Source organism: Myotis nattereri, assembly GCF_964212035.1.
Source record: "Myotis nattereri genome assembly, chromosome: X".
Classification (NCBI taxonomy): Eukaryota; Metazoa; Chordata; class Mammalia; order Chiroptera; family Vespertilionidae; genus Myotis; species Myotis nattereri.
Window position 1 is genome coordinate 91,173,694 of NC_138078.1, and position 21,589 is coordinate 91,195,282.

General features: G+C 42.2%; 1 protein-coding gene across 1 annotated transcript in view; it reads right to left on the minus strand.

Annotated features, from left to right (window-relative positions):
* NOX1 (NADPH oxidase 1) overlaps positions 1-21,589 on the minus strand; it is a gene marked incomplete at its 5' end in the record, with an annotated part of 34,275 nt that overhangs the window by 3,047 nt on the left and 9,639 nt on the right. Inside the window, 8 exons of the mRNA XM_081081657.1 lie at positions 8-170; positions 393-628; positions 1,179-1,271; positions 9,665-9,797; positions 9,883-10,064; positions 10,168-10,319; positions 10,665-10,749; positions 11,301-11,411. Coding sequence (XP_080937783.1) covers positions 8-170; positions 393-628; positions 1,179-1,271; positions 9,665-9,797; positions 9,883-10,064; positions 10,168-10,319; positions 10,665-10,749; positions 11,301-11,411 — 1,155 coding nt within the window. The remainder of the gene's footprint in view (positions 1-7; positions 171-392; positions 629-1,178; positions 1,272-9,664; positions 9,798-9,882; positions 10,065-10,167; positions 10,320-10,664; positions 10,750-11,300; positions 11,412-21,589) is intronic.

Sequence of the window (21,589 nt, forward strand, 5' to 3'; positions counted from 1 at the left end):
AGCGTACCGTTTGTGTTTTGAGGTTGTGATCTGCATGCCGGAATTTGTACCAGATGGACTTCAAAATGGAAGCAAAGGGGGTGACTCCAATTCCTGCTCCAATCAACATAGCCACTTCATACTGAAAAACATCCTCACTGGCAGTGCCAAAGGGACCATCCACCTCAATCCTGGCAGAAGACAGAAGGCAATAGGCAAGTGAAGTCTCACCTCCCTCCCCCCACAACCTCAAACACCCTCCCAGAGACATAGCAGTTCCCATGGCTGATTTCAGCCTGTTTTTTTTTTTATTACGTTCTATTGTACCAAACATAAGGTTCAATGAGGAATTGTATTCTCATATTTGCCTGTCTGCATCCTGGTCTGGGTCTCTGCAGTTCTCTAGGACCTACCTCGGAATTGGTGAATGCTGTTGTTCAAAAGCCTTTATGAGATTTTCTGTCCAGTCCCCTGCTGCTCGGATATGAATGGAAAAGAAGTCTTCCTCCGGAGCAGAGGTCAGAGTAAAGGGATGCCACTCCAGGTAAGAGATTGAGGGGCAGTTAACAAAAATATACTGTCCCACTTCCATGCTGAAGCCACGCTTGATCATCTGCAATTCCAAAACTTTGGATGGGTGCATGACAACCTATGAATGAGGCACAGAGACCAAAGGAGGCCATTTCAAATGGTGACAGGAACGGTAGACAAAGTAAATGAATAAAGCTGGAGGGCTGGTGACAGTGGTGAACTGCTAGCATAAATGCTTTCTAAAGGGAATAGCAGTTACTTACTTCAGGCAATTGGTTACGCTATGGAACCGACAGCATTATTAGGTTGCCTGATTCTTCAAGAGAAGCCAGAAATGCAATTTTTAATGTAAAAGCCTCCATCCAGATTTTTAAGTGTTAGCAACTAATTCAACTTTCTAAACAATGAGTGTGTGGGCCAAACAAAACATGTCTGTAGGCTACATCTGGCACAGGCCGCCTGTTTGCAGCCTCTGACATAGACCCATGTTGATGATTTCTGCTAAACCCCTCTTCCCATAGTTCTGTCCAGCACTGGAGGAACTGAAGTATGTTACCTCCAAGATTTTTTTTTTTTATTCCCTACAGGGTAACAGCATGGAAATTTATTTCTATAATCGGGAAGACCAGAACTCTTATCACAGCAACATGAAAGTGCATATGCTTTACCTTGGTAATCATAACCCGCTGCTGGGAGCGATAAAATCGGAGGATCCTTTCAAAGATATAAAGAACACCTGGTGCAAGGATCCACTTCCAAGACTGCAAAGAAACAGAGTACAGAATAAGGTTACACATTAATCTCTTCTTTAGGATTTATTTGTGTAGCAGTTTATTCCTTCTTTCAGTAAATATTTATTGAATTCTCTGCTGTGTATCATTATTAAGCCACTAATTTCACCAAATCTTGAGAACAGAAATGGAAAGGAATAAGCTACAATAGTTTCTTTTGCTAATCTGTTACTCATAAAACAGATCACTTCCTGAAATTTTACAGGTCTCACCAGGAAGCAAAAGAAAAGCACAGAAAGAAAGTATATGGTAAATACAGGTTGTCCCCCCCAAAGCATATATATTTTTATACATATATAAAGTCAGTGTTTATTAACATACAGTTCATTTTCAACATTTAAAAGGAAATTGAGTTGTCAGCTGTTAAAGTGTGTATACATTTTGGGGGACACTACTTATATGTAACTTAATTTTCAGAATCTAAGACTGTTTTCCAGGATAGCTTGCCCAATCTGAAAAACAAACAGAAAAGGTAGATGTGAAATTGAAGATGATTAAGAACAAAACAAGCCCTAGTCACTTTGGCTCAGTGGTTAGAGTGTCGGCCTGAAGACTGAAGGATCCCAGGTTTGATTCTGGTCAGGGGCACATTCTCCAGTGGGAGGCAACCAATCAGTGTGTCTCTTTCACATCAATATTTCTCTCTATGTGTCTCTCTTCCCTTCTACTCTCTAAAAATCAGTGGAAAAATACCTTCGGGTGAGGATTAACAACAAAAAACTGCCCTGGCAGGTAGATCAGTGGTTAGAACATTGGCCCCACACACCAAAGGGTCGCAGGTTCGATTTTCAGGTTAAGGGCACTTACCTGGGTTGCAGATTCAATCCCTGGCTCCAGTTAGAGCTCGTGCAGGAGGCAGCCAATCAATCTCTCTCTCTCGCTCTCTCTCTCTCTCTCTTTCTCTCTCATTATTTCTGAAAGTCAATGGAAGAAAATATCCTCAGGAGAGGATTAACAACAACAACAACAGAAAACAAAAGTGAAAGTGGTTGACACTATTGGTAACAATACGGTGTACCGGTTAATAATGTGGATTTTTTTCAATAGATGGAGTTACACATGTGTTGGTATATATATGCGATTTGATATGTATGCTATTTTGTTGTATTGACAACAAGCTTCAAAACTTCATATGTCAAATTTTCTGAAGGTATTAACATCATAGATATTTTTACGCTTAAAAATGTCGAATTTCGTGCCAAAAAAAAGAGCATTTGCGGGAAGTTTTAATTTATTACTTTATTTTGAAGAAAAGTGCTGCTGAATACTTTGGGAAGCTTATGGTGAACATGCTCCATCTCAAGATACTTGTGAGCGCTGGTTTAAATGCTTTAAAAGTGATGATTTCGATGTGAAAGACAAAGAATGTCCAGGTCAACGGAAAAAGTTTGAAGACCAACAGTTACAAGCATTATTGGATGAAGATGTGTGTCAAACTCAAAAACAACTTGCAGAAAGATTAAATGTTGCTCAGCAAACAATTTCTGATCGTTTACAAGCAATGGGAAAGATCTTAATAGAAGGAAAATGGATTCCATATCAACTGAATGAAAGACAAATGGAAAACCAAAAAGTCATCAGTAAATTGTTGCTTCAACGGCACTAAAGAAAGTCTTTTTTTGCATCTAATTGTGACTGGCGATGAAAAGTGGGTTTATTTTGAGAATCCTAAACGCACAAAACCATGGGTTGAACCAGGTCAACCATCAACATCGACTGCAAGGCCAAATCGCTTCAGAAAGAAGACAATGCTCTGCGTTTGGTGGGATCAGGAAGGTGTGGTGTATTATGAGCTTCTAAGAGCAGGTGAAACCGTTAATACTGACTGCTCCCAACAACCAATAATCAATTTGAACCACGCTTTGATCATGAAATGACCAGAATGTGCCAGAAGACATGGCAAAATAATTTTGCTTCATGATGACGCACCATCACACACTTCAAACCAGTTAAAGACACGTTAAAAGATCTTGCCTGGGAAGTGTTAACCCACCCGCCATATTCACCAGACCTTGCTCCATCAGATTACCCCTTGTTCTGACCGATGGCACACGCACTTTCTGAGCAGCACTTCAAAACGTACAAAGAAGTGGAAAACTGGGTCTCTGAATGGTTTGCCTCAAAACAAGGAAAGTTCTATTGGGACAGTATCCACAAATTACCTGAAAGATGGGGGCAATGTGTAGCTAGCGATGGACATTACTTTGAATAAAGCACTTTTGATGTTTCTCTTGAAATTAATCGTTTTTTCTTTGATTACAAAATCTGCATTATTAACCGATTCACCTAGTAAAACTTGATACTTATCCATCACCTCTTTTCTCAGGTGCTCAAAACACCTAACATGGTAATATACTTTTTTCTTTTTTAATCATCACCAGAGGATATTTTTTCCATTGATTTTTAGAGAGAGTGGAAGGGAGGGAGGAGGTGGGGGAGAGAGAGAAGCATCGGTATGAGAGACACATCAATTGGTTGCCACACACATCCTATCCAGGGTCGAGGATGGAGCTGCAACCAAGGTACATGCCCTTAATCGGGAATTGAACCCTCGACCCTTAGGTCTCTGGGCTGATGCTCTAACACTGAGCCAAACCAGCGGGGCTGGCATTATACTTTTTATCTTGTCTACATGTTTTTGTTTTTTTTAAAGCAGCCTTTTTATCCCTGAAATCTTTTTAAACATAGCAAGTTGCTTCCATATGCACAGGAGCTACCAAAAAATGTATTTTCTCGTAATGTTATATCCTTTCTTCCACAATTGTTCAAGCATAATACATCAGAACTATGTGCAGTGAGGTTTCTCATTCTGTTTCAGGTAAATAACTTCCTTAGGTCTCTCTGGGGAGAAAATGGGGCTAGTGAACCTGAGAGTGGGCTTTATACAATTTGATGCTACTTCTTATTTGGGAAAAATCCCTGGCTGAATTCAGAAAAACTGGAAAAAAAAATTAAGAAATGACTGTTAACAATGTGGAAAATTTTTTGGCCTGAGAACTAATCAGAGAAATGAATTAGAAAACTAAATAGCATTTGAGGCCCTCAAATTGAAAAGCTGCTTTAAACAATAATGTCCACCATTAACTGGGATGCAGGGGAATGGGCACATTCACATGTGCAGCTGGTGAAAATTAATAGCATCTTCCCAGGGAACAATTTGGCAATACATCTCAGCATCCTGGAAAGCATGCTTTCTCTATTACCCAAGAATTTCACTTCTAGGAAATGGAGCATAAAGAAATAATTAAAGTGTGCATAAATATACAAGTATAATAATGGCCACAGTATTTACTAAGAAAAAAAAGTAACAAAAATGGTATACCATACAGATTTTTTGTCAATACCAAACTGTCTTTTTAATTTCTTTTTGTATTGAAATATGATTGGCAGATAATATTATGTTAGTGTTAGGTGTACAACATAATGATTCCATATTTGTATATATTGCAAAATGATTATCACAGTAAGTCTAGTTAACATCCATCACCTCACATAGTTACAAAAGTTGTGTGTGTGTGTTTTTATGATGAGGACTTTTAAGATCTGCTCTGTTAGCAACTTGGAAACATGCAATACAGTATTATTAACTTTAGTTACCATGCTGTACATTACATTCCCAGGACTTATTTATTTCTAACTGGAAGTTTTTACCTCCTAACCACTTTCACCCATTTTGCCCACCATTCATCCCCTGCGTCTGGCAACCTTCAATCTCTCCTCTGTATATATGAGCTCAGTTTTTGTTTGTTTGTTTGTTTGTTTTTAAATATATTTTATTGATTTTTTTACAGAGAGGAAGGGAGAGGGATAGAGAGTTAGAAACATCGATGAGAGAGAAACATGGATCAGCTGCCTCCTGCACGCCCCTTACTGGGGATGTGCCCGCAACCAAGGTACATGCCCTTCACCAGAATCGAACCTGGGACCCTTCAGTCTGCAGGCCGATGCTCTATCCACTGAGCCAAACCGGTTAGGGCTCAGTTTTTTTTTTTAATTAGGTTCCACATATAAGTGAGATCACATGGTATTTCTCTTTAACTTTTTCAATAAGCATAATGCCCTCAAGGTCTTTAAAAATGACCATCTAGAAAAAAAATGTATACTGTACAACTTTTTAAAAACTGATGTTTCAAAAGAATATTTGACAAGAGAGGAAAACATCCAATGATATAGATGAAGGTAAAAATGTATTACATCTACGTGGTAGAACTCTATGAAATTTTTATTTTCCTCTAAATATGTTTTTACATTTTCTAAACTTTCTACAATAAACATGACTTCTTTTTATAATTTTTAAATGGGGAGAATGTGAAGAAAGTTTTTTCTTAATGTTTATGGAAGAAACAAACCAATATATTCAACTAGATAGCAAAACTGGTATTCTCTCCCTTGGGATATTATGTAACCAATCAAGGAACCCTTGAGTTTTAAGTATCCCTCCAAATAGGCCAAATATACCTTATCTCAGGTAATATATGGGGAAAAGATAGATGTTGATGTGCAATGTAAGACCGGGGTTTAACTGCCTTAACTAGTAAGGGGCTGATCAAGCTTTATAGGTTTCTGTTTTTCTTCTTATCAAATAATACAGAAGGTTTCTGGTTATAGCTTCCAAGTTCCTATGACTTTTGAAATTAAGTGTGCTGTTAACATATGCCAGGGATGTCCTTTTACAATTATTTTTAATAAGTAATACATGTAAGTAACATGTACACTGCACAAAATTCAAAAGTACAAATCTCCCTTCCATCCCTGCTCCCCAGCTCTCCAGAGGCAGACAATCAATGTTATTATTTTGTAATTCCTTCTGGAGAATATGCATTTAAGTGATAATATTGCATTAAAATGCAAATGGTAACAGACTATACACACTGCCCTGATGCTGTTTTCATTTAACATCTTTAAATTTTTAAAATTTTTCAATCCTCACTTGAGTGTGTGTGTGTGTGTGTGTGTGTGTGTATTTGATTTTAGGAAGAAAGAAAGCGAGAGGGAGAGAAACATCAATGTGAGACAGAAACATCTATGAGTTACCTCTGGTATGTACCGGGGAGCAAACCCGCATCTTGGGTAACCTGTATATACCTGCAACCTGGATATGTGCCCCTGACTGGGAATCAAATCCAATACTTTTCTGCATACAGGACAATGCTCCAACCAACTGAGCCACACCATCCAGGGTTCATTTAACATCTTAGAGCAGTGGTTCTCAACCTCTGGCCCTTTAAATACAGTTCCTCATGTTGTGACCCAGCCATAAAATTATTTTCATTGCTACTTCATAACTGTAATGTTGCTACTGTTATGAATCGTAACGTAAATATCTGATATGCAGGATGGTCTTAGGTGATCCCTGTGAAAGGGTCATTCGACCGCCAAAGGGGTCGCGACCCACAGGTTGAGAACCGCTGTCTTAGAGTCTGTTCCATATTAGTACCTATAGAGCTGCTTCTTTCTTTTTAATGGCTGCTGAAAACTCCCATAATTGTAGGAAAGTCCCATGATTTAACTAGTCCTCTATTGATGAACATTTATTTCCAGTATTTTGTTCTATCCAGCACTGCTACAATGAATAACCTAATACATGTTAACACATATACAAGTATATTTTTAGAAAAAACTCCTGGAAATAGAATTTAAAAATTTGATAAATATTGCCAAATCACCCTTACAAACAGTTGTATAGGTGCACACTCTCACCAGCAATGTGTGGGAGCATTGCCAACACAGCACATGAGCAGATTTTCATATCTTTGCTGATCTGTTTGTTTTTAAAAAGAAGTATCTTAATGTAATTCATTTCTTCCACTGTTAAAAACATTTACCATAATTTAATATATTTAAGATTAACACATATCGTCATTTCTTCGATCTTCTATATCTTTTTTATGAGGTTGTTAGGCTTTTTCTTATTAATTTGTAGGAGTCATTTATTAATTAGGAAATTAGTTTATGGTCTGTAAGTTGTAAATAATTTTCCTACTTAGTAATTTGTTGCCTGTCTTTATTATTTATGATGGGGTTTTTTTGGCTATAGAAAATTATGTGTATATATAGATATACTATATATAGTATATATAAAGAATAATATATTTGAATATATATTTATTCAAATTTATTATGTTTTCTTTTCTGGCTTCTTAGCTTTTTGTAAATCTTATTTAGAGAATATCTTTATTAATATTCCAGTATTAGAAAAAAAATTTTCCATGTGGCCTTAGGGTGCTTTTATGATTTTTTTTAACATTTACATTATTGATCCATGAATTCTTGATCGATATTTTAATGTAAAGTGTGGAATTAAGATACAGCTTTTTCACCCTAGATGACTATCCTATTATCCTAAAAGTATACTGAACACTTATCTTTTTCACATTGATTTTAAATGCCAACTTTAGAGAATTTCTTTAGGTATTTTTCCCTTTCTAGATGAGGACTGAGCTATTGCTCTTCATTCTGCATCTGATTTAAAAGCTTTAATCATCCTCAGAGCACTTTGAGGCACCACAAGTTAACCTTTCCGTTCCATTTATTTTTCAATCTAACATATTTTATGAGCAAACCAAAGTAAAGCCATAACATCCACATAATTACCCTGAGGCACACCTTGAGTTCCCTGGAACCCAATTTCTTGATCATCACTATCTAACAATAATTTCTAAGCATGTTCTTATAACACCAATGAAAGCCAACCTCAAGAATGCTTTTTTAAAAATTTTGAACTTTCCCTAACCGGTTTGGCTCAGTGGATAGAGCATCAGCCTACAGACTGAAGGGTCCCAGGTTCAATTCCGGTCAAGGGCATGTACCTTGGTTGCGGGCACATCCCCAGTAGGGGGTGTGAGGCAGCTGATCGATCTTTCTCTCTCATCAATGTTTCTAACTCTCTATCCCTCTCCCTTCCTCTCTGTAAAAAATCAATAAATATATTTAAAAAAAAATAAAAATGTTGAACTCAGAAACAGAGAGTAGGAAAGTGGTTAACCAGGGGCTGGTGGTGGGAGTGAGGGGTCTGGAATGGGGAATGTTGGTTAAAGGGTACAAACCTTTGGTTATAAAATGAATAAGTTCTGAGTATCTAATGTACAGTATGGTGACTATAGTTAATAATACTGTATAGTATACTTGAAATTTACTAAGAGAGTAGATATTAAGCATTCTCACCACAAAATAATGGTAACTATGTGAATTGATGGATGTGTTAATTAACCTCATTATGGTAATCATTTCACAAAGTATATGTATATCATTCATCCACATTGTACACTTTTGAATATATATAATTTTATTTGTCAATTATCTATCTATATATAAAAGCCCAGCAACCAGAATGGCAGAACGACCAGAACAACCAGAATGACTGGTGGCTATGACACACACTGCAGCAGCCAACCAGCCTGATCTGGGCCCGAATCGCTGCCCCCCCCCAGCTGGCCCAGCCCCCAATCAGCCCCCAACACCCTGATCGGGGGTGGGGTGGGCCGGCCAACCACCCATGGGCCCTCTGCCCTGCCAGCCCAGCCAATGGGCCCCCATCAGGGCAGGCCGGCTGGACCCCACCCTTGCACAAATTTGTGCACCAGGCCTCTAGTATTTCAATAAAGCTTTAAAAAAGAATGCTTTCCTGCCCCTAAAAAACATTGACTGGAATTTCACAGCTAAGTTTTGGGACAATATAGTTGTTAAGAACACAATCTTTGGAGTCCTAAATGCCTGGACTGAATTCCAGCTGGACTAGTTACTTACTGTGGGAGCTTTACAGTTTACTTCATCTCCATGAATCCTAGTCCTTTTGTCTCAAAATGGAGACAGAAGAAGTACTTACTTCATAGGTTATTGCTATGCATAAATGGGATCATCCATATTATGCAGCAAACCTGGCCCATTGTAAACTATTAATAACATGGGCTATCATTATTGCCTTTGGAGAGGGTTTTACAACATGTACTAACCATTATTCATTCCTTTTCAGGGTGCTCTGCTAATGCTAATCCCCTAGCCCCATGGTTGGCAAACTGTGGCTTGCGAGCCACATGCGGCTCTTTGGCCCCTTGAGTGTGGCTCTTCCTAAGCCTTAGGAGTACCCTAATTAAGTTAATAACAATGTACCTACCTATACAGTTTAAATTTAAAAAATTTGGCTCTCAAAAGAAATTTCAGTCATTGTACTGTTGATATTTGGCTCTATTGACTATTGAGTTTGCTGACCATCGCCTGTTGCCAGCGATATTGGAGTTCCTTGGTAGTAGGAATTTTGTGGATATATTGGCTGAACTAATAATGGTAATAATAACAAATAATAATAACAACAATATAAATAACAGCTCCTAACAAGAGTCTATCCTTGTCCATAGGATTTTTACCTCAGCAGAGTTCCCTTCAAATTGGGGACTCTTGCAGTGGGAATCATGATCATCCCACTTCTCGAAAAACTCTGCACACCTATGAGGATGACTCTCCTTTATGCTTTCTTCTGTTTGACCTCGGACAATTCCACTGAAATAGATGAAGAAGGACAGTTTAGGCAATGAATTATGCAAGGTCAGGAGCTAGACATGAGAAAGGTGTCTGAGGACCTTACCTAATGCCGTGAATCCCCAAGCCGATGAAGTAAATGATAAAAATATGATGTGTATACCAGAAGACCTCAAAATAACTCCTCCGGATAAACTCCATAGATGAAGTCACCATGAGAACCAGAACTATCGTGATGATCACTCCAGTGAAACCAGGAATGCTGGTGAATGTCATATATATCACTGTCTATGAAAGGAGAAATGTCAGCCTGACACAATATCCACCAAGGATACCATGCATTTCTTGTTTGTGACCAGAGCCCAGATGCTTTGCCATTGAGTCAACTCACCATGTTTGGGGACTGCATGGGATTTAGCCAAGAATCCCCCTCTTTTTCTTGACGAGATAGGCTGGAGAGAACAGAAGCAAGGGATCCATCTGTGGCCTGTCGGCTTCTGCTGTATCGTTCAAAGTTAAACAGGTGTGCAATGATGTGAATAGCTAAGTGGAAAGATGAAAAGGATTGTTAGAACTGTCCCAGGAGCATCATGGCAGGCATGCCCCACTAGAAAAGGAGAATACTGTATATAGTGTCTAGCAGAATGCCAAGTCCACAGAAGGTGCCCAATAAACCTTTATTGTAGAGAGACCCAAGACCTTTTTTTTAATACGCACCCTGTTCCCAAAGGAATAGAATGTGAGTTCCATGAAAATAGGCCTAAAACAGGGCCTGGCAAATAATGCCGGAGGTAATATACATATTTTTTGAATGACTATATGCATGGATGAAGGAGACTTGACTCTGAATGCCCGGAAGCCTATCGTTTCATGGTTTGCCTCAGTTACCTGTGTGTAGGCAGATCATATATGCCACCAGCTTATGGAAGGTGAGGTTGTGATCCAGTTGCTTTCTCAGAGTACGCCTGCAAAACTACAAATATAAAGTGATGGAGGTAAGATTTCTCCCAGGCAGCTTTATGAAATTCACCAACCCATAACCAACATGTCTTACACAGAGCATGCTAATACTCACCCACCCTTGTCCACCCCCTTGGCTACCAAAGGAGACCTCTGGCTTCCATTCCTAGGGCCTGGGTGTTGGCTGGCCAACTAAGGAGTCCAGGGTCTTTTTAAAAAATCTGTCTTTATTTATAAACCATAAATGATGAATATTTCAGAGTGGTTGTGAAAATTAAGAGAAAGTTACATTTTACACTATAGTCATTTCCCATCCTATTTCTCATTTTTTTCCTAAAAACCCTGTGATGTGTTTGCTTTTTTCCCCTATAGGCTTAGTTTCATTGAAAGTACTTTATAAACTGATGTTCAGAGGAATGCCCTAAAGGAAATACAAGATGTACTGCAATTCAAAAAAAACTGTTGTTCTTTGACACTTTACCCTAATTCACTTTTTCTCCCATTTCAGTGTTCTAAGTCACCTTCTTTAATGTAAAAGTTGACCTATGAGTGGTTGGGACTCACTGTGCAGGTGCCCCTCAGGAAGGACAGCAGATTCCGACACATGGGAAACAGTATCAGCATGCTGTTAAAATTCAGGCAGCGAGCAGAAGCTCTGGCCCAGGCCAATGCCGACTAGAGCAGAGGAGAGAAGACACCATCAGCTGCTTTATCTCAGCATTTATCAGTAAGTATGAGTCCAGTCCTTTTGTCTGAGACCTGGAAATGGGCAGTCTGCAGCTTCCTCCCCTCTTTCTCAGTAGCTAGGACAATCAGGCCAGGCTCTCTGTTTGCAAATGACTGAAAATTTGCTGAATTTAATATTGAATTGAGAAATTCCTATGACAGTGATTTGGAAATGTTTGTACATTTATCAATATGAAAGATAACAGGATTTAATGATTCCATGTTAACAAACACATTCTATAGATGTAATACTTTGCAACTAGTATATTGCTTAATGCACTCAGTTATTATTTTGTTGTTTTCACATGTAAAACAATCTTGTGGATCATATATACTTTTATTTCATTTTAAAAAAAGTTTATACATTTAAAGATATAATTGAAGATGGTGACTGTTTTTTCTCTTTTCTGTATTTTCTAATGTAGCAATTATAAGCATGTAATCTATATCCTATCTAATAAAAGAGAAACGTGGTAATTAGCATACAACCACTACCCTTCCCATTGGCTAATCAGGGCGATATGCAAATTAACTGCCAGCCAAGATGGTGGCCGGCAGCCAGGCAGCTGGAAGCGAACATGAGGCTTGCTTGCTTCAGTGACGGAGGACTCCAACATTCCTCGCCTGCCGCTGCCGGCCTCTGAGCTTCAACTCTAAGCAACTATGTTACAAATATAGAAGCTAAACAAAACCCCAGAAACCTGCTTTAGTCGCTGGGCTTTAGCCAGTAGGATCACAACATTGTTTCAAATACAGAAGGTAAACAAAGGCCAGAAACCTGCTTTCAAGCAGCGGAGTCCTAAGAGCTGGAGCCTCAGAGCTAAAGAAGGCCCAGAATTAAAAAAAAAGAAAAAAAGGAGTGGTTGGGAGCTTCAGTCACCTGCCAGCCTGAAAATAGCCCTCAGCCCCTCACCCAGACTGGCTAGGCACCCCAGTGGGGACCCCCACCCTGAAGGGTGTGTGACCAGCTGCAAACAGCCATCATCCCCTCACCAAGGCTGGCCAGGCACCCCAGTAGGGATCCCCACCCTGATCCAGGACACCCTTCAGGGCAAACCAGCCGGCACCCACCCATGCACCAGGCCTCTATCCTATATAGTAAAAGGGTAATATGCCTCCCAGCACCGGGATCAGCGGAGCTGCGAGGCCTCCCGGCACCGGGATCAGCGTGACAGGGGGCAGTACCCAAACCCCCAGATCGCCCTGCGGCTCTGTGTGTGACAGGGGGCGGGGCCACAACCTCCCTATTTGCCCTGCTCTGTTCGTGACAGGGGAAGGCGCCCCCACCCCCTGATCAGCCCTGCTCTGTGCCTGATAGGGGGGAGCTCCCCAACCCCCTGATCACCCTGCGGCTCTGTGTGTGACAGGCTGCAGTGCTCCAACCCCCTGATTGGCCCTGCTCTGTGTGTGACAGGGTGCGGCGGCCCCCCACCCCACGGGTCCTGCTCTGTGTGTGACGGGGTAGAGCCATAACCTCCCCATCGGCCCTGCCCTGAGTGTGACAGTGGCAGCGCCCCAACCTCCTGATAGGCCCTGCTCTGTAGGTTATAGAGGGCAACGCCCCAACCGCCCCCCACGGGCCCTGCTCTGTGTGTGACGAGATAGAGCCATAACCTCTCCATCGGCCCTGCTCTGAGTGTGACAGGGTGCAGCACCCCAACTCCCTGATCCACCCTGCTCTGTGCATGACAGGGTATGGAGCTCCAACCCCCGTGATGGGCCCTGCTCTGTGAGTGACAGGGGGCATCGCCCCAACCCCCTGATTGGCCCTGCTCTGTGCGTGACAGGGGGTGGCGCCACAACCTGCCCATCAACCCTGCCTTGAGTGTGACAGGGGGTGGTGCCCCATCCCCCCCAATCAGCCTTACCCTGAGCATGACTGAGGGTGGCATCGCAACCTCCCGATCCGCCCTGCTCTGTGCATGACAGGGGCGGCGCCCCAACTCCCCAATCAGCCCTGCTCTGAGCCCAACCAGGGGCTGCACCTAGGGATTGGGCCTACCCTCTGCCACCCGGGAGCAAGCCTAAGCCAGCAGGGCGTTATCTCCCGAGGGGTCCCAGACTGTGAGAGGGCACAGGCCGGGCTGAGGGGCCCTCCCTTCCCCCTGAGTGCACAAATTTTTGTGCACCGGGCCTCTAGTATATATATATAAAACCCTAATATGCAAATAGACTGAATGGCAGAACAACCAAACAACTGGTCACTATGAAGTGTGCTGACCACCAGGGGGGCGTGTGCAGAACAGTGCAGGCGTCAGCAGCAGCAGGATGGTAGAGTAGGTGAGCAGGGGCACCAGACCAAGGAGGGGCACTGGTCGCTGTTATCAGGGCAAGCCTCTGGTGGTTACTGAAAATTCTTTGCTCCTGCACACTGCTGTCCTGCCCAGCGCTCAGACCCGCTGCCAGCACCTGGCGCTAGCCCCAATCACCCTTCAGGGCTTCTCCACTTCCCCTTGCTCCTGAGGGGCAATCAGGGTCAGCAGCCATCTCTCATACCTGCTGCTGGCAACAGCCCTGCTTGCACCCGCTGCCGGCACCAGAGCCACTGTTCACACCCAGTGCCAGTACCAGCTCCGCATTGTCAGTGGGTGTGAGTGGGGCCAGGGCCATCAGCATGTGGGAGCGGTGGCAGGAGAGGGGCGGCAGCGGTGGGAGAGGACTGCTGGCAGACGGGACCAGGGGCCGCTGTGGGAGGGGTTGGGTGGTGGCACAGAGGATGGGCCAAGACCTGCCCCTGTGCCCACCACAGCCTTGTGGCACACAGTTCCTTTCAAGGTGCAGGAATTCATGCACTGGGCCCCTAGTATTCATATAATAAAATAATTAAAATATAACCTCTTATTTTTAAGATGTCTTTTATAATTGAAGAAAGCCTAGGCAAAACTAGTGAATCTCTTAAAGCAAAAATGTTAAACTTAGGTAGAGATTTGAGAAGGTACAACTTCTTAGAACAGAATTTCAAACTGATTTCCTGTAGTCAGGCAACAGACATCAAGATCAATCTGATCCAGCAGTAGAAGCTGCTAGAAAAGGAGACAATGAATCAGTTCTTCAAAGAAGTATTTAGCCCAGAAACAGGTTTGATTAGGTATATACTGAAAAGAATATGCTCAACTCCATGGTAGCTAAATCCAACTTATCTCAACTCTGTACAACTGTTTTTTGAGTTGGTTCCATGTACTTGAAACTGCAGGCTATGGAGTATGACCATCTCACAGCAGCCAGGCAATTACTGTTGCAGTTCAGCTGACTGGCCGGTCTTATATATGTGCCTGTCAATGACTTACTAAAAGGAAGAATATGGGTTAGAGTTAACAATTTCTCAGCCTTTTTTTTCTAGTAATCTTTTTGGCTCAAAAGCTATTTTTCCATACAACCTAAACCTTAAGCACTGCTGCATATGTTTAATAAGCCAGACAAGATCTCCCTCACATCCATAATAGCTTACAATGTCAGGCAGTGCAATGAACAAGAGCTGCCCTACTGTTTTCCATTTCTGGCTCCACCATATAACCTGTGTTTCTCCCTTAGCTGAGTCATACTCCGACTGTTTTTGATAGAAACAGCTTGTTCCACTTCTAAGTAAATTTTCTCTGCTCATCTCAAAGATCCTACATTTCCACATTGGTTCCCACATCTTGCTTATTTAAGTCACAGAGGTTTCTTAGGGCTAAAATTGGCAAGTGAATTAAAAATACAGAACTTCAATTTCAAAGCTCCATATTTTGTGAGGGCCATTTGTATAGGATGAATTCTTTTTAGAATAAATCTATTTGATGTTGTTGTTAACCCTTACCTGAGGATATTTTTTCCATTGATTTTTAGAGAGAGTGGAAGGTTGGGGGAGAGAGAAACATTGGCGCAAGAGAGACACATTGATTTTTTGCCTCCCAAATGTGTCCCCCGCCCCCCGCCCCGGGGCTGAGGATCGAACCTGCGACCCAAGTACATGCCCTTGACTGGGAATTGAACCCACGACCTTTTGGTGTGTGGGCCGAAACTCCAACCACTGAACCACACAAGCCAGGGCTAGAACAAATCTTTTTTGTCATTGCAGCACACTGAAATATCCCAAATTATGTTCACTTTTCATCATCAACACTAACCGATATTCTAATTACACTGCTGCTGCCTTTAATGCCTCATTGACTATGGATTTAAACTCCTTCCTCTGCTACGTATTTGCTCTACTTCATACTAAATCAAATAACTCTGCATTTTCCTAGAGGGAGCACAAGTTTAAGAAATAGCCTATGGAATGATTAAATAAATTATGGCACATCAATGCTATGGAGTGCTATGGTTCTTAAAAGGATAAGAGCTATATGCAGTGGTACAGATGTAGTAAATGTTTAATAATCAGCCTTCAGGGGAGACAACGGTCTTTATTTCCAGGATTTGCTGATTTACATGATATAAATACTCCCACTATGGCAGATTTCAAGATACCAACTTGATGTCATTGAACGCCACTGAATGCTGGGTAAGAGATGCACACAACTGGCTACTGCAAGATGGTACAAGCTGGTTCCAGCATTTCACCTGTCACATAGCAACATGGAAAGATATCTGCGATACACTAAGTGTGGGAAGAAATTTCCAGCCAATACCTACAACGTGATCCTTTTTTGGTTAAAATTTTTTAAAAAGTGATGTGTCCTACTGATGTATTTATCAAAACTAATAGAATGGTATACCAAAAAGAGCAATATTTTGGTGAATAAGAATAGTATCTACCTCAAAAACAAAATAACCGTATGTCTGATGCATTTGTGAACATCTCAGTGTATTTATGCACACTACACACACACCAAATTATTAATAAACTAGAGGCCCGGTGCCCAAAAATTTGTGCACTCTGGTGGGGTCCCTCAGCCCGGCCTGTGCCCTCTTGCAGTCTGGGACCCCTCGGGGGATAGCCACCTGCTGGCTTAGGCCCACTCCCCGGGAGATTGGGCCTAAGCTGGCAGTCAGATATCCCTCTGGCAGCCCGGGAGCCCTCGGGGGATGCCCACTTGCCAGCGGGGAGCAGGCCTAAGCTGCAGTCGGACATCCTTAGTGCTGCTGAGGAGGCGGGAGAGGCTCCCACCACCACCGCTGTACTGGCAGCCGTCAGCCTGGCTTGTGACTGAGCAGAGCTCCTCCTGTGGGAGCGCACTGACCACCAGGGGCAGCTCCTGCATTGAGCCTCTGCCCCATGGTGGTCAGTGTGTGTCATAGTGACCAGTCATTCCCAGTGGTTCTGCTGTTAGGGTCAATTTGCATATTACCCTTTTATTATATAGGATGGTTATCTTTGGGGAGTGGGATGGGAGAGTAATTTTCACATTTATACATTTTTCTGTCATTTGATCTCATTGAATGAAGCATTATTTATAATTGATTTTTTAATAGAGAAGACCTTTAAAAATGAAATTCCCACAGGAAATCATCATGATTCATTTTCTTGTTGCTGTCTTTTTTATCATAAAGCAATTCAGCTCTTAATAACTCGTCAACTTATTGCATCATTCTCTCTCTCTTTTTAAAATATATTTTTATTGATTTCAGAGAGGAAGAAAGAGGGAGAGAGATAGAAACATCAATGATGAGAGAGAATCATTGATTGGCTGCCTCCTGCATGCCCCCCGCTGGGGATCAAGCCTGCAACCTGGGCATGTGCCCTTCACTGGAATTGAACCTGGGACCCTTCAGTCCATAGGCGGACGCTTTATCCACCGAGCCAAACCAGCTAGGGCAATTGCATCATTCTCTTAATAAAAAGCTATTTTAAAAACAAATTAACACTTCCTTTGGAGTTATAGTTTCCAAAGGAGGATCAAGAACCAACATTTAAAATGGAAAACAGCAGGATAAAAGAAACCATGAATAGAACATTCAAATTAATTGTGATCTTAACATGGATCTTTTGATTATGGAGAGAAAAGAAGGATTTTTTAAAAGGACAAGCTATCTTTAAACATGTACATTGGGTGGGTCTTTGTGAAAAGCTAGTGGAAAAGGCAATGTCAAGCCCTGGTGAGTGTGGCTCCAGTGACTGGAGCATCTTCCCTTGCACTGAAGGGTCTCCAGTTCGATTCCTAGTCAGGGCACAGATTGTGGGGTTTTTTTTTTTGTTTTTTTTTTACAGAGTGGAAGGGAGAGAGATAGAGAGAAACATCGATGAGAGAGAAACATTGATCAGCTGCCTCCTGCACACCCCCTACTGGGGATGTGCCCGCAACCAAGGTACATGCCCTTGACCAGAATCAAACCCAGGACCCTTCAGTCTGCAGGCGGACACTCTATCCACTGAGCCAAACCGGTTAGGGCCAGATTGTGGGTTTGATCCCCACCCACTCAGGGTGCACACGGGAGGCAACCGATTGATGTTTCTCTCTCAAATCCATTTCTCTCTCTCTCTCTCTCTCTCTCTCTCTCTCTCTCTCTCTCTCTCTCTCTCTCTCAATTAAAAACATATCCTCAGATGAGGATTAAAAACAAAGAAAAAGGCACTGTTAAGATGAAAGTGATTTAACCAAATCCCTCACATGTTGTTATTGAATAACAGACCATAATTAGCAGTCACATTTCCTTCTCTAATTAGGTAATGGTCAGATTGATGGGCCTGTGAGAGAGCCGTTCTCACCTCCATGCTTTCCCCTGAAAACTTCCACACCAATGTGCACTATCTACCCCCTTCCTCTTCTATTCTTTTTTTATATATATTAAAATTTGGGATGACATAACATAAATTTCAAGTGTACATCTTTATAATATGACATCTGTATACTCTTTTGTGTGCTTACTACACGAAGTCAGTCTCCTTCTGTCATCATGTATTTGATCCCCTTTACCCACTTCATCTTCCATCCTCCCCCACTCTCCTTCCCCACTGGTAACCACCATTCTGTTGTCTGTATCTATGAATTTGTGGGGTTTTTGAATTTGTTTGTTTCTTTGTGGGGGCTTTTTAAATATATTTTTATTGATTTCAGAGAGGGAGAGAGATAGAAACATCAATGATGAGAGAGAATCATTGATCAGCTGTTTCCTACATGCCCCCTATTAGGGATTGAGCCTGCAACCCAGGCAGGTACCCTTGAACAGAATCAAAACCAGGACCCTTCAGTCCACAGGCCAACACTCTATCCACTGAGCCAAACCAGCTAAGGCTTTTGTTTTGTTTTGTTTGTTGTTTTATATCCCACATATGAGTGAAACCACACAGCATTTGTCCTTTTCTGTCTGATTTATTTCACTTACCAAAATGCTGTCAAGATCTCTCCATGTTGTCGCAAATGGCAATACTTCATCTTATGGCTGAGTAATATTCTCTTGTACACATGTACTACATCTTTTTTTTGCCTTTTAATATCTCTTTTCATTTAGTATTATTTTTAAACCTCACCAGAGGATATACTGTGTGGTTGGGTTTTTTTTTAATCTTTATTGTTCAGATTATTACAGATGTTCCTCTTTTTTCCCCCATAGCTCCCTTCCCCCCGGTTCCCACCCCACTCCAGGTCTTCCTCCCACCCCCCGAGCTGACCTTGTCCATAGGTGTAAACTCTTTGTCCAATCTCTTCCCGCACCCCCCACGACCCCTTCACCCTGATAATTGTCAATCTGCTCCCTTTCCATGCCCCTGATTCTATTACATTCACCAGTCTGTTCTGTTCATCAGGTTTTTTATTCATTTGATTTTTAGGTTTACTTGTTGATAGATATGTATTTGTTGTCACTTTGTTGTTCCTAATTTTTTCTCTTTACCTTTTTCTTCTTCCTCTTCTTAGAGAATGCCCTTCAGCATTTCATGTAATACTGGCTTGGTGATGATGAACTCCTTTAGCTTTTTCTTGTCTGTGAAGCTCTTTATCTGACCTTCAGTTCTGAAGATAGCTTTGCTGGATAAAGTAATCTTGGTTGTAGGTGCTTGCTATTCATCACTTTGAATATTTCTTCCCACTCCCTTCTGGCCTTCATCATTTCTGTTGAGAAATCAGCTGACAGTCGTATGGGTACTCCCTTATAGGTAACTGACTGTTTTTCTCTTGCTGCTTTTAAGATTCTCTCTTTGGCTTTTGCCCTTGGCATTTTAATTATGATGTGTCTTGGTGTGGTCCACTTTGTATTCCTCTTGTTTGGGATTCTCTGTGCTTCCTGGACTTGTAAGTCCATTTCTTTCACCAGGTAGGGGAAGTTTTCTGTCATTATTTCTTCAAACAGGTTTTCAATATCTTGTTCTCTCTCTTCTGGCACCCCTATAATTCGGATGTTGGTATGCTTGAAGTTGTCCCAGAAGCTCCTTACACTATCTTCATATTTTTGGATTCTTTTTTCTTTTTGCTTTTCTGGTTCGGTGTTTTTTGCTTCTTCATATTTTGAATCTTTGACTTGATTCTTGGGATCCTCTAGTCTGCTGTTGGATCTCTGTATAATATTCTTTATTTCAGTCAGTGTATGCTTAATTTCTGATTGGTCCTTTTTCATATCCTTGAGGGTCTTCCTAAATTTCTAGGAGGTTTTTAGAAGATTCTTGAGTAACCTTATAACCGTGGTTTTGAACTCTATATCCAGTAGTTTGCTTTCATCCATTTCTTTCATTTGTGACTTGCTTCTTTGTCTCTGCATTTTGGCTGCTTCCCTGTGTTTGTTTCCATGTACTGGGTAGCTGCTAAGTCTCCTTGAGTTGATAGAGTGGCCTTGTGTGATAGGTGTCCTATAGGGCCCAGTGGCTCAACCTCCCCAGTCACCTGAGGTGGACACTCTTGGTGCACCCCTTTGTGGGCTGTGTGCACAGTCTTGTTGTAGTTAAGCCTTGATTGCTGTTGATATCAGTGGGAGGAATTGATCTCCAGGTCAATTGGCTGTGATGACCAGCTGGTCTACACTGGAAGATCTGTTGAGCAGGAAACACCCTTATGGAGCAGGACTTGCTTCAGTGGGGCTTTGGTGCTCACTGAGTCTGCCCCTTGAGTGTGTCTCTTATGGATGTGAAGAGTTGTAATCTGGTATGGTCTCACTCTGACCACTAGGTACACTGGCTCTGGGATCTCCAAGGTGGTGCAAGGTCAGCCACTGTCTGGGGCCACCCAGCAGGAGCTACAGAGACATCTGCAGATTTTTCCTCTTTGTATGGGGTTTGGAAGTGCCCAAATGAGGCCCAGCTGTGAAGCAAGGCAGGCTGCTGCTGCCAGGCCTTGGGCCTTCTTTTGGAAGCTCTTGGGCTCTCTGACCCAGCTGCAGTTTGACAGTTTTAGGCGGAGAAAGGACAGGTCATTCATATGCAAAAGCCGATGCACACAGCTTGGGTGGGGTTGTAAATTTGGGGGGGGGGTCTCTGGGAATCACCAGGGTGGAGCAAACAGCAATGGCTGCCAGTCAGCCCTGCACCAGAGACGTCCCTGGGGTCTCCGCGCCCCATGCCCCCGTGCGGAATAATGATGGCTGCGAGCACCTCTGAGAGAAAGTCGCCCTCGCATTCCTGTCCTGATTCCAGACAGTCCAATTTCTCCCCATATGAGTCTGGGTCCCCCAGAATCTCACCTGGAACTGGAGTTCAGAGCAAGCAGGAGCTTGTGTCTCCCTCCCGATTAAAAGAGCAGCATATCCAGGTGCCAGCACTTTCCGCGCCTCCACACCTCTTACCAGTCTCAATGTGCTTTCTTCACCTCTCTAGCTGTGGAACTTCCACTCAGCCAGCTTTCCCGTGGTTCTGGGTGGTAGTTGTTCTGCCTTTTAGTTGTAATTTTGATGTGTGTGTGAGAGGCAGCAAGTATAGGTGTTTACCTATGCCACCATCTTGGTTCTCCTCTACATCTTCTATTCTTAATCTGCCACTTCCCCAGCCTCCTTCATCTTGTTACTCTGACCTGACCCCACCTTTCTGAAGGCCTTGAGTTCTACAGCCCCACTCAACCCTACACACCTCTCTTATATCCCTGTTTGATGGAAGTTATTTTTCTGTGTGATATCCACAGCGGTTGTTTTAAGATGTTTATTTATTTTTAACCAAACTCAAAATCATAAGCAGGAGTCCATAAAACAGATAAAGCTGCTTTGGTTGAAGTAGGAGAACTTCACACCCTGTAGGAGAACCTGTTTTTGTGGAAACCAGTTTGAAAACCACTGCCTACTAGTTTATT